This window comes from Zea mays, chromosome 8, assembly GCF_902167145.1.
Source record: "Zea mays cultivar B73 chromosome 8, Zm-B73-REFERENCE-NAM-5.0, whole genome shotgun sequence".
In the NCBI taxonomy this organism is placed as follows: Eukaryota; Viridiplantae; Streptophyta; class Magnoliopsida; order Poales; family Poaceae; genus Zea; species Zea mays.
Window position 1 is genome coordinate 71777601 of NC_050103.1, and position 15973 is coordinate 71793573.

The window sequence follows — 15973 nt, forward strand, 5'->3', positions numbered from 1 at the left end:
AATTTATATAGCTAATCGTCTATCTCATTTAATGTTAATCTTCTAAAAGTGGTCACGTTTCCATTAGTGCATGTAGCTAATTCTTATCATTGAAGCTAAGTGGTCACGTAGCTTTAACCCCTGCGAGACCTTTCCCCGTTTCTTTCTAACCATGGTAAATGCAATATCGCATGTCATATTCTATGCATGTTTAATCTACTTGTTCTCTTGTATGGTGTACTGTTGGTTTCCTAATTTCAATGGATGGATGTATGTATGTATGTTTGCAATCGTATAGAGAATGATCTGGTTGAAGAGCTCGAGGAACTAGCAGGAGAAGCCCCTGAGCAGCAGTCGGTTGGTGGAGGCAAGTGTCCCTTGACCTATCTCTGTCCTATTCATTCTTTAATTCACCTCCCGCATTACACATTTATGCCTAAGGATGTACTAGCTTTGTTATCCATATCCTTGTTTACCTATTTGGGTTGGATTATTATTGTTTAGCTTTATGCTATTGCTCAACTCTAATCAATGAACATGATGAGATTATCTATGATACGCTATTTTCCCTTCTCTTATTATGATGTTATACTTGTGGCCTTTAAGGGGGCTCGAGCGGTTTCTCGAGTGCCTCTCTGTAAGGACCTGTTCTTTGGATGACCGCCCGGGAAAACAGTGCAACCATGAGGGTGGAATGGGATGCCCTTAGCTGAATAATTAGAGGATCCGGGGTGTAGTTCGCTTAGCCGTTGTGCCGTCAATGGGGCTCGGTGTATGCGACTCGCTCTGCCAAGTTTGGGTTCGCCCCTTGGGGAGGAGTGCGGTGCATTTAGGAAACCTAACGGGCGGCTACAGCCCCGGGGAATCTTTGTAAAGGCTACGTAGTGATGCCCTGCTGGGTCACCTTGGTAGTGATCAATGGAGAGTCATGATCTCCGGGCAGAAAGGGAATCACGGCTTGTGGGTAAAGTGCACAACCTCTGCAGAGTGTTTGAAAACTGATATATCAGTCGTGCTCGCGGTTATGAGCGGCCAAGGGAGCTCCAGTGATTAGTGGTACTTGATCAGAGACATTTTGGTTTACAGGTGGCAATGAGATTGATGGTTCTGGTTATGACTATGGTGCTGGTAAGTGGTATTCTTTCCGTTTGGAAAGAGTACATCGGGCTAATAACTTGGGTGAATGTTAAAACTTGGCTTTCTACTAGTAAATAATAATCTGACCAACTAAAAGCAACTGCTTGACTTATCCCCACATAAAGCTAGTCCACTACAGCCAAACAGGATACTTGCTGAGTATGTTGAAGTGTACTCACCCTTGCTCTACACACCAAACCCCCCCATCCCCAGGTTGTCAGCATTGCAACCACTGCTCAGGAGAAGATGAAGTCGTAGAAGGAGACTTCCAGGAGTTCCAAGACTACGACGAGTTCTAGGCGTGGGTTAGCGGCAACCCCCAGTCGGCTGCCTGTGAATGCCGCGTTTATCTACGTTTCTTTTCCGCACTTTGATTATTTGTAAAGACTATGTGGATGTCTCAGACATATGATGTAATCGACTATTATTTCCCTTTTTAATACTATTTGAGCACCGTGTGATGATGTCCATGATTATGTAACTGTTGTGTACGTGAATTGCTGATCCTGGCACGTACATGGTTCGCATTCGGTTTGCCTTCTAAAACCGGGTGTGACAACCCTCCAGCTGAGGCCAGGGCGCATGCAGCAGTACATCCCCGCCACCCTTGCATCTTCGAACAAGGGGTGGCAGCGCCGGTGGTTTTATCTCCGGAACGATGACGGGAGGCTTCCGTCGTTTTCTCAATGAGTGGTGACCACCGCCGGCAGTAACTGGCGCTGGGAAGCCACACGCGCGAAACAAGAGATGCTCCAGCCTCTTCTGGATGCCTTGCAGAAGTTAAGAGATGAGGGGCTCACCGCTGCGGGGGTGGTTGCCGCCATCCATCGCCGGAGGGTGCTCCCTTTGGCAGAGCGGCGGCTGCAGCTCTCGGAGATGAAGCCGGGGGTTGATTTGGAGGGATCGCAGATGTCCTAGGCTTCCTTCTCCGCCGACAACCTCCACAGGCGGGTAGCGGGTACGGTAGGGAGGCTGGATGCCGGCGCCCTTACCCAGTCCATGATGCGTCCCGAGCGTGGGTACATGTCCCTGGTGAGTGTCCGTTCCTTCTCCTGCTTTGCGTCGGGTTGCCTTTGATCCTTACCGTTTGGATTTCTGTTCGCCCCCAGGGGTTGTGGGGTTTTAAACTCTCTCGCCACCGGTCCCGGAGGACGCGGTGGACTGAGCCACGCGGAGGATCACCGCGGAGAAGAAAAAGGAGAAGAAGGATGCGGAAAAGGCCCAGGCTCGCGAGCGGATGCGGGCTCGGCAAGCCTTGGAAAAGCGTCGTCGGAGACAGGAGAGGGACGGGCTCCCGAGGGAGCCGTCGCCGAAGACGCCTGACGACGACGTTGACGACGATGATGATGACGAAGGCGACGACATGGCAGCCCGTCTTGGTCTTAGCCCGATCTGAGGCTGGGCCAGGGGTCGCCGAGCCAGCCTCCAAGTGGGCTGGCGCCATTGGTATCTGGGGCCGGGACATTAGGGTCCCGGTCCGAGGAGCGGAGGCAGGCCGAGGGGGTACTTGACCCCTTGGCCGATGTAATTGAGGCGACTCCGGGGAGTCAGGCCGATCCGCTTGTTCCCCAAGAGCAAGCGCCTGTACCGGCTGCACAGGGGGTTGATCCTCCGGTCGTCGTGACGGCGCCTGCGTAGGTTGCCCCTTCGGCGCCTCGAGCGCCCGAGGTGGAGGCGGCGCCGGAGTCGGCAGCGGGGCAACCCTTGGCAGCGCCTGCGGGGACCGAGGCCCAAGGGGCCTCCCCGCAGGCACGACTGGCCCTGGTTCGGAGCGGGTAAGTATCCGAGGATACCTCTGTTTTGGTTTTTTCTCTGTGTCTTGATCTTGCTCTTTCTTTCAGCAAGCGGAGGCAGGGCTTGGCCGGTCTGGCCCCCAGGAAGGCCCTCAAGACGGATTCGGATTCTGCAGCTGGTGCCGCGGCGCGCCAGGCCAGTTGGCTGGCCTCCGCGCAAGGCGCCCTCGAGCGGGGGGCCCAGGCGGCGCGACTTGCCATGGGGCAAGCTTCCCAGGCTGACCCCTCTGTCAGGGCGGCCATCGTGCCGGGGGAGTCTGCTGACGCGGCTGTGGCTCCAAGCCCGCCTGACCTGTTGCTGGTGCCGGCATCGGCTCCCGCCGGGGCCATCGGTGATTCGCCCGCGGGGCCGCCCGTCGCTTCCAACGTCGGGATGGTTGAGGTGCCACCGCTCGTGGTTGTCTCCAACCTCCCCATTCTCGGTCACGAGGAGAGGGCGACCGTCATCGCCGAGGTTGGTGACCGGAGGCCCGTCACCTTAGCCGAGGGGAGGCCCAATACGTCGACGGCGATGGTGTTCGACGCGTCTACTGCAGGGGGACCCGACGCCTTAGTGGAGGGGCATGCCGAACCGTGGCCTGTCTTGGGGAGCAGCGGCCTTATTCCTGCGTAGCGCAACCCCAATAAGTGGTGTGGGTAGCCGTTCCGGTTCTGGAGCCGCGGCGCCTCGGAGCTCCTCCTTTTTCTCAACGATGAGCGGGAGGAGCAGTCTCGGAATGAGCTCCGCGAGCATGCCGAGGCGGCGATGAGGTCGCTTCGGTTGACCATGGAGGTCCTTTCCAGGGACGTTCCCAGGGTCTGCCAGGTAAGGATTTAGGCGTACACCCTGCGTGACTAGGGCATTATTTGTAATATCATGTTTTCCTTCCTCGGGAACTTGCGGATATGAGCACCGCCAAGTCATTGTTCATCCGCCGTGAGAGCGGCGTCTAGGGTTCACTGTGGTCTAAGAAGGTCGCGCTTGCCGAGGCTAATGAACGCCTTGCCCAACGGAGCACCGAGTTGGCGGACCTTCGGCTGCCCTCTGATGAGCTGAAGTCAGAGGTAGCGGCGGCGCGGGCAGAGGCGGCGTTGGCACGAACGGAGATGCAGTAGCGGCAGCTGGAGCTTGGCCAGGTCATCGGCGAGCGGGACCAATCTCGGAGCCAAGCTGCCGAGGCTGTGGGTCGGGCTGAGGCCCTTACAGGGGACCTGGCCATGGCCATCGGGTCTACCCAGTCCACCCAAGTCGCGGCTTCGCAGCAGCGTGCCCAGGCCGAAGGTACGCTTAGACCGCTTTGTGACTTCGATTTAGCTTCATTCTTCGACTCGTGTCTGAAGAATTTTGTTCGGCTTTCTGCAGGGTTCGAGGCGGCTCTTAACGAGTCCGTCAAGGCGCTTGCCCAAGCGGCCGAGCAGAGGGAGGCCGACCGCGCGGCTATGTTCGAGGCCATCTCGGACTTCTGTCGGTCCTTTGGCCTCGACGACGTCCCCTCGGGTAGCTCCCCCCAGAGTCACCTGCGGGCCTTGGGCGGCCATGTGCGCAGCAGACTCCGTGGGGCGCTACACCACGGCGTTAGGCGGGCCTTCGTCGTGCTCGCTTCCCACTACGACGTGGATCTGGAGCGGGTCAGCGAGGGGTACTGCCTACCCGACGAAGATGAGGCTGCCTTAGCCGAGGTCCGGAGGCTTGACGCGGCCGTGGCGGGCCCAAGCGCGGTGCTGGCGTCCTCCTTTGAGGTGGAGATCCTTCCGCTCGCGTCGCCGTCTGGGGCCGGGCCAGACCTTGCCGAGGGTGGAGACGACGCTGAGGGTGGACCCGCCAATGTCTGATCCTGCCGAAACAGTTTATCTGCAGTATGTGTGTGTTTTTTGTGGCCGCTGAGGCCTAAACACTTTTACGTCGTGTTATAAAGCTACGTTTCTTTTCCTCTTGTTTCAAGTATTAGGACTTGTTCGTCGGTAGCAGAATCGCTTATCCGAGCGAGAGTTACTTTTCGCGGAAGGTGATGAGTGAGGTATCCGTATCCTGGAGGCGTAGGAGTCCCTCATCTCGGTCGGCCTTGCTGCTTACATGCACTCTTACTCGTTTGCAGGATTCTGTTATCGATATAGTCGAGAAGGCACGAAAGTCATTTTGGTAGAAAATCTTTCTTGGTAGAAAAATTCTCCGAGGAAAATTTTGACGCAGAGGGGGTTCCCCCCTTCTAGCCCCCGAGGGAGGGTCGGGCTTTGCCGAGGCAAGGCTGATCCTTCCTTGACGGTTAGAGTTTATTTATGTATGTAAAGAAAACGGGGTATATGAATGACTTGAAACATCTTAAGGGTAGAAGCGACATAGCTGTTGGATGTTCCAAGCGTTGTTGTAGACCTTGCCTTGATCGTTGGCCAGCTTGTATGTTCTGGGCTTCAAAATCTTAGCGATGATGAACGACCCTTCCCAGGGAGGAATAAGCTTGTGGCGCCCTCGGGCGTCTTGTCGCAGCCGAAGTACCAGGTCTCCCACCTGGAAGTCTCGGGATCGGACCCTTCGGGCGTGGTAGCATCGCAGAGACTGCTGATACCGTGCCGAGTGTAGTAAGGCCACGTCTCGAGCTTCTTCGAGCTGGTCCAGTGAGTCTTCTCGGCTAGTCTGGTTGCTTCGGTCGTCGTACGCCTTTGTCCTCGGGGAATCGTATTCTAAGTCTATGGGTAAGATAGCCTCGACCCCATAGACTAGAAAGAACAGCGAGAAACCCGTGGCTCGGCTCAGCGTCGTCCTCAGACTCCAGACCACCGAGGGTAGCTCTTTCATCCACCGCTTGCCGAATTTGTTGAGGTCGTTGTAGATCCTCGGTTTAAGTCCCTGCAGAATCATACCGTTGGCACACTCCACCTGCCCATTCGTCATGGGGTGAGCTACGGCGGCCCAGTCTACACGGATGTGGTGGTCCTCGCAGAAGTCCAGGAACTTCTTCCCAGTGAACTGCGTACCATTGTCGGTGATGATGGAGTTCGGGACCCCAAAGCGATGGATGATGTTTGTGAAGAATGCCACCGCCTGCTCGGACCTGATGCTGGTTAGGGGTCGGACCTCGATCCACTTGGAGAATTTGTCGATGGCGACCATCAGGTGCAAGAAGCCCCCGGGTGCCTTCTGCAAGGGACCAACGAGGTCCAGACCCCACACGGCAAATGGCTAGGTGATGGGTATTGTCTGCAGAGCCTGAGCGGGCAGGTGCGTCTGTCTTGCGTAGAATTGACACCCTTGGCAGGAGCGTACAATCCTAGTGGCGTCGGCCACCGCGGTCGGCCAGTAGAAACCTTGTCGGAAAGCGTTTCCCACGAGGGCTCGAGGTGCTGTGTGGTGACCGCAAGCCCCCGAGTGTATCTCTTGCAACAGCTCTTGTCCTTCGGCGACAGATATGCATCGTTGGAGGATGCTTGAGGGGTTGTGGTGGTAGAGCTCCTTTTCATCACCCAGTAAGACGAACGACTTGGCGCGCCGAGCCAGTCACCGAGCTTTGGCCTTGTCGAGGGGTAGCTCCCCTTGGTGGAGATATTACAGGTACAGGGTCTGCCAGTTTCGGTTTGGCGCGACCCCATTCCGCTCTCCCTCGATGCGCAAGGCCTCGCCCTCGGTGGCCGAGGGTACCTTGGGCTGAGCCGAGGTCTCGTCGGGCTCGGGCGTGTCGTCAATCTTGACGTAGGGTTGATGTATGTCTCTAGAGAAGACGTCCGAGGGAACCGTTGTTCGCCCCCGAAGCTATTTTCGCCAGCTCGTCCGCAGTCTCATTATACCGTCGATCGATGTGGTTGAGCTCCAGCCCGTAGAACTTGTCTTCCATGTGCCGAACTTTGTCGTAGTTGGCCTCCATCTTCGGGTCGCGGCAGCGGGAGTTCTTCATGACTTGGTCGATGACAAGCTGTGAGTCGCCACGAGCATCGAGGGGCCGAACCCCTAGCTCGACGGTGATGCGCAGCCCGTTAACCAAAGCCTCGTACTCGGCCACGTTGTTTGATGCCGGAAAATGGAGGCGCAACACGTAGCGCACATGTTTCCCGAGGGGTGAGATGAAGAGCAGGCCCGCACCGGCTCCTGTTTTCATCAACGACCCATCGAAGTACATGGTCCAAAGCTCGGGTTGGATCGGAGTTGTTGGCAATTGGGTGTCGACCCATTCAGCCACGAAGTCCGCCAAGACTTGGGATTTTATGGCCTTCCGAGGAGCGAACGAGATTGTCTCGCCCATGAGTTCCACCGCCCACTTTGCTATCCTACCCGAGGCCTCTCGACACTGGATGATCTCCCCCAGGGGGAAGGATGACACCACAATCACCGGATGAGACTCGAAGTAGTGTCGCAATTTTTGTCGCGTCAGAATTACTGCGTATAGTAGCTTCTGGATTTGTGGGTAGCGGATCTTGGTCTCGGATAACACCTCACTGATGAAGTAGACCGGCCTCTGGACGAGCAGTGCATGCACTTCTTCTCGTCTCTCGACTACGATCGTGGCGCTGACCATCTGAGTGGTTGCGGCTACGTAGATCAAGAGGGTTTCTCCCGCAGCGGGGGCACCAAGATGGACGCGTTTGTAAGGAGCGCCTTTAAGTTTTCGAGGGCTTCCTCGGCCTCAGGGGTCCAAGTGAAGCGCTCGACCTTCCTTAAGAGGCGGTACAAGGGTAGGCCTTTTTCGCCAAGGCGCGATATGAAGCGGCTCAGAGCCGCAAGGCATCCCATGACCCTTTGTACTCCTTTCAAATCTTTGAAAGGCCCCATGTTGGTGATGGCCGCGATTTTCTTCGGATTGGCCTCGATGCCCCGCTCGGAGACGATGAACCCCAGGAGCATGCCTCGGGGGACTCCGAAGACACACTTCTCGGGATTGAGTTTCACGCCTTTCGCTCTCAGACACTTGAATGTCGTTTCAAGGTCGGAGAGGAGGTCGGAGGCTTTCCTCGTCTTGACAACGATGTCATTGACGTAAGCCTCGACCGTTCGGCCGATGTGCTCTCCGAACACGTGGTTCATGCACCTTTGGTATGTTGCACCTGCATTCCTCAAGCCAAATGGCATGGTAGTATAACAGTACATGCCAAAAGGTGTGATGAAAGAAGTCGCGAGCTGGTCGAACTCTTTCATCTTGATTTGGTGATAACCTGAATAGGCGTCGAGGAATGACAGGGTTTCGCACCCAGCAGTGGAGTCCACAATTTGATCGATGCGAGGCAGAGGGTAGGGAACCTTCGGACATGCTTTGTTTAGACTAGTGTAGTCTACGCACATCCTCCATTTCCTGCCTTTATTTTTTACAAGCACAGGGTTAGCTAACCATTCAGGATGGAATACCTCTTTGATGAACCCTGCAGCCATCGGCTTGTGGATCTCCTCGCCTATGGCTCTGCGCTTTTCTTCGTCGAAACGGCGCAGAGGCTGCTTCACGGGTCGGGCACTGGCTCGAATATCCAGTGAGTGCTCGGCGACATCCCTCGATATGCCGGGCATGTCCAAGGGACTCCACGTAAAAACTTCGGCATTTGCACGGAGAAAGTCGACGAGCACTGCTTCCTATTTGGGGTCGAGCTTGGAGCCGATCCGGACTTGCTTGCAGGCGTCGTTGCTGGGGTCAAGGGTGACAGACTTAACCACCTCAGCCGGTTCGAAGTTGCCGGCGTGGCGCTTCGCATCAGGCACCTCCTTGGAGAGGCACTCCAGGTCGGCGATGAGGGCCTCGGACTCGGCGAGGGCCTCAGCGTACTCCACGCACTCCACGACGCATTCATACGCGTGTCGGTACGTGGATCCGACGGTGATGACCCCGTTGGGGCCTGGCATCTTGAGCTTGAGGTACATGTAGTTGGGGACGGCCATGAACTTGGCGTAGCACGGTCTCCCCAGCACCACGTGGTAGGTCCCTCGGAACCCGACCACCTCGAACGTGAGGGTTTCCCTGTGGAAGTTGGAGGGAGTTCCGAAGCAGACGAGAAAATCGAGTTGTCCAAGGGGGAGGACGCGCTTTCCGGGGACGATCCCATGAAAGGGCGTCGCACCGGCCCGGATCGTGGACAGATCGATCCCCAAGAGCCCGAGGGTCTCAGCATAGATGATGTTGAGGCTGCTGCCTCCATCCATGAGGACCTTGGTGAGCCTGGCGTTGCCGATGACAGGATCGACAACGAGCGGGTACCTTCCTGGGCTCGGCACGCAGTCGGGGTGGTCACCTTGGTCGAAGGTGATGGGCTTGTCGGACCAGTCTAGGTAGACTGGCGCCGCCACCTTCACCGAGTAGACTTCCTGGCGCTCCTGCTTGCGGTGCCGAGCCAAGGCGTTCGCCACTTGCCCATCGTAGATCATGAAGCAGTCGTGGACCTCGGGGAACTCCTCTTCCTTGTTGCCCTCTTTCTTGTTGTTGTCTTGGCCTTTGCCATCTCCCGCCGGGGGCCTGGCCTTATGAAAGTAGCGCCGAAGCATGACGCATTCCTCAAGGGTGTGCTTGATGGGACCCTGGTGATAGGGGCACGACTCCTTGAGCATCTTGTCGAACAGGTTGGCCCCTCCGGGAGGCTTACGAGGGTTCCTGTGTTCGACAGCAGCGACGAGATCCACGTCAGCGGCGTCGCGCTTTGCTTGCGCCTTCTTCTTGGCCTTCTTCTTCGTGCCACGCTGGGCGGATGGCTCGGGGACGTCTTCCTGCTGCCGTCCCTGAGGCTGCTTGTCCTTCCGGAAGATGGCTTCGACCGCCTCCTGGCCAGAGGCGAACTTGGTGGCGATGTCCATCAACTCGCTCGCCTTGGTGGGAGTCTTGCGCCCCAGTTTGTTCACCAGGTCTCGGTAGGTGGTGCCGGCGAGGAACGCCCCGATGACATCCGAGTCATTGATGTTGGGCAGCTCGGTGTGCTGCTTTGAAAACCGTCGAATGTACTCTCACAGGGATTCCCTTGGCTGCTGGCGGCAGCTTCGGAGATCCCATGAGTTCCCAGGGCGCACGTACGTGCCCTGGAAGTTTCCAGCGAAGGCCCTGACCAGGTCATCCCAGTTGGAGATCTGCGCGGGAGGCAGATGCTCCAGCCAGGCTCGGGCAGCGTCGGAGAGGAACAGGGGGAGGTTGCGGATGATGAGGTTGTCGTCGCCTGTCCCTCCCAGCTGGCATGCCAGCCGGTAGTCCGCAAGCCACAACTCCGGCCTTGTCTCCCACGAGTACTTGGTGATGGTAGTCGGGGCCCGGAACCGAGCCGAGAACGGCGCCCGTCGTATGGCCCGACTGAAGGCTTGCGGACCTGGTGGTTCGGGCGAGGGACTCCGATCCTCCTCACTGTCATAGCGTCCTCCGCACCTGGGGTGGTAGCCTCGGCGCACCCTCTCGTCGAGGCGGGCTCGACGGTTGTGATGGTGTGGCTCGTCGCCGAGGCGACCCGGGGCTGCAGGCGTCCCGTCCCACGTGCGCCTAGGGCTAAAAACTAGCCGAGCCGAGCCAGGCTCGGCTCAGCTCGGTGAGGCTCGGTGGAATAGCGAGCCGAGCCAGGCTCGGCTCGGTCACTTCGCGAGCTCGGTAATGAGGCTCGGCTCGGCTCGCGAGCCTGTACACTCAAGTACTCAACAACACTAATTACAGTCATTAGCTCAAATTTGAAGCACAATATGTTCCATATAATAAAAAATTATGTCTATGCACTCTAGTTTCTTGTGAGTTGTGACCAAATCAACACACTGGTCATTGGATCTAGATGACTGGACACTAGTAAACAAACTGACAACTGATAAGTGATAGTTGTAGTAGTTTGGACCGAGCCTCGAGCCGGCTCGGCTCGTTAGTGTAGTGAGCCGTAGAATTAGGCTCGGCTCGGGCTCGTTTAGGCTCGCGAGCCTCACCGAGCCGAGCCGAGCCCGAGCCGCCTCGCGAGCCTCGAGCTTTTTTTCCAGCCCTACGTGTGCCCGGTGTGGACCGAGGCCTCCCGCATGAGTCAGGAAGTCGTTGCGTGATGCTCCGGGGGGCACCCTTGCCTTCGGGAGGCAGAGCTTTCGGCCCATCGGACCGCAACATCCTCCAGGAGATTCTTGAGTTCTCCCTGGATACGCCGCCCCTCGGTGGTGGATGGCTCCGGCATCGCTCGGAGTAGTATTGCCGCTGCAGCTAGATTCTGGCCGACCCCGCTGGAGGCCGGGGGCAGCCTTGCCCTGGCATCGTCAATAATACGGTGTTGGACATCCCGGGCCCGATGACACGCTTCTCCGGCGAGTGCTCGGCCTGCCCACTCCTGCTCGATGTTTTGCCGGAGCTGCACAAGTTGCCATGCTTCCTCGTCGAGCTTGGCCTGCATCTCGCGGATTTGCTCGAGCTGTGTGTCCTGACCCCCCTCAGGGACTGGGACCACAGCTAGCTCTCGCGGGATGTCAACGCGTGAAGCAGGCACAGGGGGATCATCATCCTCCGGCATACCAAGGTGGTTGCCTTCGTCGCGATCCCCCAGATCGACGTGGAAACATTCGCGACTCGGGCCACAACCCTCGTCGCCAAGGCTGTGGCCATCATCAGAGCAACCGGAGAGGCAGTAGTCACATGCGGTCATGAAGTCTCGCATGGCACTAGGATCACTGAGCCCGGTGAAATCCCAACCGGAGTCGGGGTCGTCCTCTTCCTCGGAACCCGGGGGCCTGTAGGTTGAGACAGTTGTCAGTTGGTCCCAAGATGACCACATATGGTGCCCCAGAAGGTTAGGGTACGCCTTTACAAAAGCGCTCACCGCAGCGGGGTCGCTTGGTGGATCGAAGCTGAATCTAAAAGGCACAGGATGGAAAACGGACGGTACCTCTTGGTCGATGGACGGTGAGGAAGTCGCATCGGGGACGGACTGCACCGTCATCTCAGGTACGAGGCTAACGCCCAACAAGTCCTTCGCGAGAGTGCTGGCGTCATCAGTTCGCTTGGGGTTGGCACGTTGTGGGGAAACGACATCTGTCGTTGTCTCAGGTGCGAGGACAACGCCCGACATGTCCCCTGCTGGGGTGCCGGTGTCGTCGACTCGCTCGACAGCCGACGAGGCGCCGCCTCCTGCCTGGCCATGGTTGCCCCGTCTCCTCCTTCTGTGACGAGGAGGGTGGCGAGGCAAACCCGGATGCTGCTCTTCCGCCACGGGGGGGAAGACGTCGTCGAGTTTGTCGCCGCCGGGCGATCTGACGACCGTCGTTGTTGCTGTCGCGCTGCGGGGGGAGGAGTAACATGTCGTAGCTAGCGTCTAGGGACATGAACTCGAGACTCCCGAAGCGGAGCACCGTCCTGGGCTGAAGAGGTTGCTGAAGACTACCCATCTGGAACTCAACGGGAAGTTGTTCGTCAACACGCAGCAGGCCCTACCTGGCGTGCCAACTGTCGGCGTTTCGGACCCGGGGGGTCCGTGAGCCAACCAGTAAATTTTTTGTTGCGTGCTACTGCCCAGATGGGTTGGCGCGAGATGGAACACAAGGGGAAAACGCGGCTCGTATTATCTCGCACCAGGGGGGGGTGTGCTCGTAGTATGGGTTACAAGCGTTCGCGCGTGAGAGAGAGTGAGCCTGTTCGTTTGCTCGTCCCTCCGCGCGACCCTCCCGCAGGAAGGCCCTGGACCTCCCTTTTATAGATGCAAGGAGAGGGTCCAGGTGTACAATGGGGGGTGTACCTTATGTGCCAACGTGTCTGGCAGAGAGGTGCCTGAACCCTGTGTACATGCCAACGTTGCTGTCGGAGAGGTGCTAGAGCCCTGTGTATGAGATAGCGTGGCCATCGGAGAAGTGTCTGAGCCCTGTAGAAGCACAGCTGGCGGTGCTGCTGGGATCCCGCTGACGTCTCCTTGCTTCCGTAGGGGGCTGAGAACATCGTCATGGACGCACGCGGGGAGCCATCATTGCCTGTTACCGGGATGAGCCAGATGGGACGCCAGTCTTGTTCTCCCGTAGCCTGAGCTATCTAGGGGCAGGGTAATGATGTATCCCCTATGGTGCGGTCGGTCCTAGCCTAAGGTCAGGCGAGGCGGAGAATTCTCCTAAGGCCGAGGCCGGGGTCGGGCGAGGACGCGATTTCTCCCGAGGCCGAGGCTGAGGCCGAGTCTTGGGGTCGGGCGAGGCAGAGACCTCCTCCCGAGGTCGAGGCCTAAGGTCGGGCGAGGCGGAGCTTCCTGTTGCGCCCAAGGCTGAACTTGCTGTTGTCAGCCTTGCCCGGGTGGCTAGCACAGCAGTCGGAGCGGGTTGAGCGATGCTGTCGGTCGGTGAAAGGGCGAAGTGACTGCGGTCACTTCGACCTGGCTGACTGAGGCGCGCGTGTCAGGATAAGGTGTCAGGCGATCCTCGCATTGAATGCGCCTGCGACACGGTCGGTTGGTGAGGCGATTTGGCCAAGGTGGCTTCTTGATGAAGCCTGCCCGAGCTGGGCCTCGGGCGAGCCGAGGGTGTGCCCGCTGCCTGAGGAGACCCTCGGGCGAGGCGTGAATTCGTCCGGGACTACTGTTCCCGCCCGAGGCCGGGGTCGGGCGAGGCGAGATTGCGTCCCTTGGTTGATGAGGTCTCGACCTGAACCGTGCCCATCACTCTCTGCAACTTGTGCTGATGGTGGTTACCCGCCGTGTTTAGGAGTGTTGGGGGTACCTCTAATTACGGTACCCGACACCTGGTATAAATTGTTGATTTTCTGTTTTCGAATGAATTGCTAGATGCAGCACTGGTCCACTAGACAGTCTCAGATAATATTATATGCACACATTAAACACACATCAAGGGTCAAGAATCCCCAGAAAATAGGGTAATTAGGTAGACAACAATCAGAAAATAGAAAACACAATAATTACTGAAGAGGGCCCATTTACCAGAGAGAAATCCGGCCTCTAGCCAGCCCAATTTATTGTTGCCAGAGATAACAGCCCAACATCATATCCATCCAGTACACTACTTTGACTTGATGAAAGTAATCAAGCATTCAGGCCCACGATACACGGCCCGCTAGGGTTTCTCTCCCCAGCACATAAATACTCCTCGGCCTCCAAATTCTCCATAGTCAGCCGCCATCACCGCTGTTAGGTTCTACCAGGAGACCTTCGGCGTCCCTCCGGCCACGCGAGCTCGCCGAAATGGTCGCCCACAGGGTAAGCCTACCGCCGCCGCTTTCTACACCTTCTCTTGTCTTGATCCTCCACGTCTTTGCTCATCCCGATGTGGCTGATCTCCACCGCTTCTCTGGGATCTTTTTCGCTCGCGGCAGTTCCATCAGTACCAGGTGGTGGGTCGCGCGCTGCCGACCCCAACCGATGAGCACCCCAAGATCTACCGCATGAAGCTCTGGGCCACCAACGAGGTTCGCGCCAAGTCCAAGTTCTGGTCAGTGCATTACACACTCGGGCCGATGCTAGCATTGTCTGATTGCGTTTTGGTTCGTATTTCTGACGGTGGCGTCTCGCTTGATTGCGCGCAGGTACTTCCTGAGAAAGCTCAAGAAGGTGAAGAAGAGCAATGGCCAGATGCTTGCCATCAACGAGGTATACCGATCCTTTCTCCTCTTTCTATGGTATATGAATAGGTGTGGATCGATAGATAATTCTCGTTTGTGTTGCCATTGCTGATGACATGCTGCCAAGTTTATGCTCTCTCTGGCCGGATTAGCGATAATGTCTCTCATCTCATGGTTTGATTAGTTATGAGTTGAATAGATAAAATGTATATGCGTTCAGTGATTCTTCACTATAAGAGCTCAAAACCCTTAAGTTGTAGAGATGACCCTTGTTTCATTGTGGACACATTTTAGATTTTGTCTCAGGCTCTGTACCGGGCTCTAAGTTTGTCAGTCATGTGTGTATTAGGTTTGCTCTTTGGTTATTTTAGCAATGTGTGTGTGCTGCGCTAAATGAATCTGTGGTGTCGTACAATGACATCCAGTCTTTAACTAACCTATGCCAAATATTAAAGAGGTAGTACGTTTGATGCATATGCATTTGTGTATCGGCTGTTGCAGAAGTTGTGATGTCACACATTCCTCAGTTTGGATTTGTTTGCCGCCTGACTTCTACCATTGCTTGATGAACGAGGTCAAAATTGACAAGTACTTAGGATGTTGTATAAACATATAAAGTGCATGTCTTCCACTTTTCAGCATTAGGGTGTTTAAAGAAACCTGTAGAACTCTGGGCTCTCAATTTATTTCAAAATCCTGTTGCAGCTATGGCAGTGCCCACTGCCCATTATTAATTCAAAGGGACCTTGACGACCAGACTTTGTAACATGTAGTGGCCTGGTGTCATACTGAGGTGGCAAACTTACCAATAGGTTGATTCAGTAATGTTTGTCGAATGGTGCTTTAGCTATTTCTGTTAGTTGTTAGATAGGTATGGCCAGAACTATTTGAGGATGGGCTTGCAATCCCAAAGTCACTTGTTCACTTAGATGTTTTGTTTTTCTCCACATCTACTTCTGAGCTTCATAACACATTTCGATGTTTCTCAGATCTTTGAGCGCAACCCGACCACCATCAAGAACTATGGCATCTGGCTGCGCTACCAGAGCAGGACTGGTTACCACAACATGTACAAGGAGTACCGCGACACCACCCTGAACGGCGCAGTGGAGCAGATGTACAACGAGATGGCCTCCCGCCACCGCGTGAGGTCCCCCTGCATACAGATCATCAAGACAGCGACGGTCCACTTCAAGCTGTGCAAGAGGGACAACACCAAGCAGTTCCACAACTCCGAGATCAAGTTCCCGCTTGTGTACCGCAAGGTCAGGCCGCCTACCAGGAAGCTCCGGACCACTTTCAAGGCTTCCAGGCCCAACCTTTTCATGTGAGAGGTATATCGTACCCGTGTTCTGTGTCTTGAGCGCCCGAGAGATAAGGATTCTTCCTGTGCAAGTTTTTGGTGCCCTGTTCATTGAGCACTTTGTTTGATTCCAGTTAAGGATTTGAATGATGCTGTGTAAAACAATGACTTGTCTGCAATTAGTTATCAACTACTGCTATTTACCTGCCCTGACTTTTGGTGGTGGCACTGCTGGTTCTCGAGGTGCTTACTCTGTCTAAATTGCAGGATAGTTGTTGGGGGGAAAAAATTTTGTGCTGCGGCCTGCTGATTGCCTGTAGTATTTTCGTCTA

The 15973-nt window shown here is 56.1% G+C and overlaps 1 protein-coding gene across 1 annotated transcript; it reads left to right on the plus strand.

Annotated features, from left to right (window-relative positions):
- Positions 1 to 13893: 13893 nt before the first annotated feature.
- On the plus strand, positions 13894 to 15851 carry LOC100286074 (60S ribosomal protein L18a-like). The gene is made up of 4 exons (NM_001158962.2): positions 13894 to 13976; positions 14093 to 14208; positions 14303 to 14366; positions 15328 to 15851. The coding sequence occupies exons 1-4, from the start codon at positions 13962 to 13964 to the stop codon at positions 15667 to 15669; spliced, it is 537 nt and encodes a 178-aa protein (NP_001152434.2). The 5' UTR covers positions 13894 to 13961; the 3' UTR covers positions 15670 to 15851.
- The last annotated feature ends 122 nt before the right edge of the window (positions 15852 to 15973 follow it).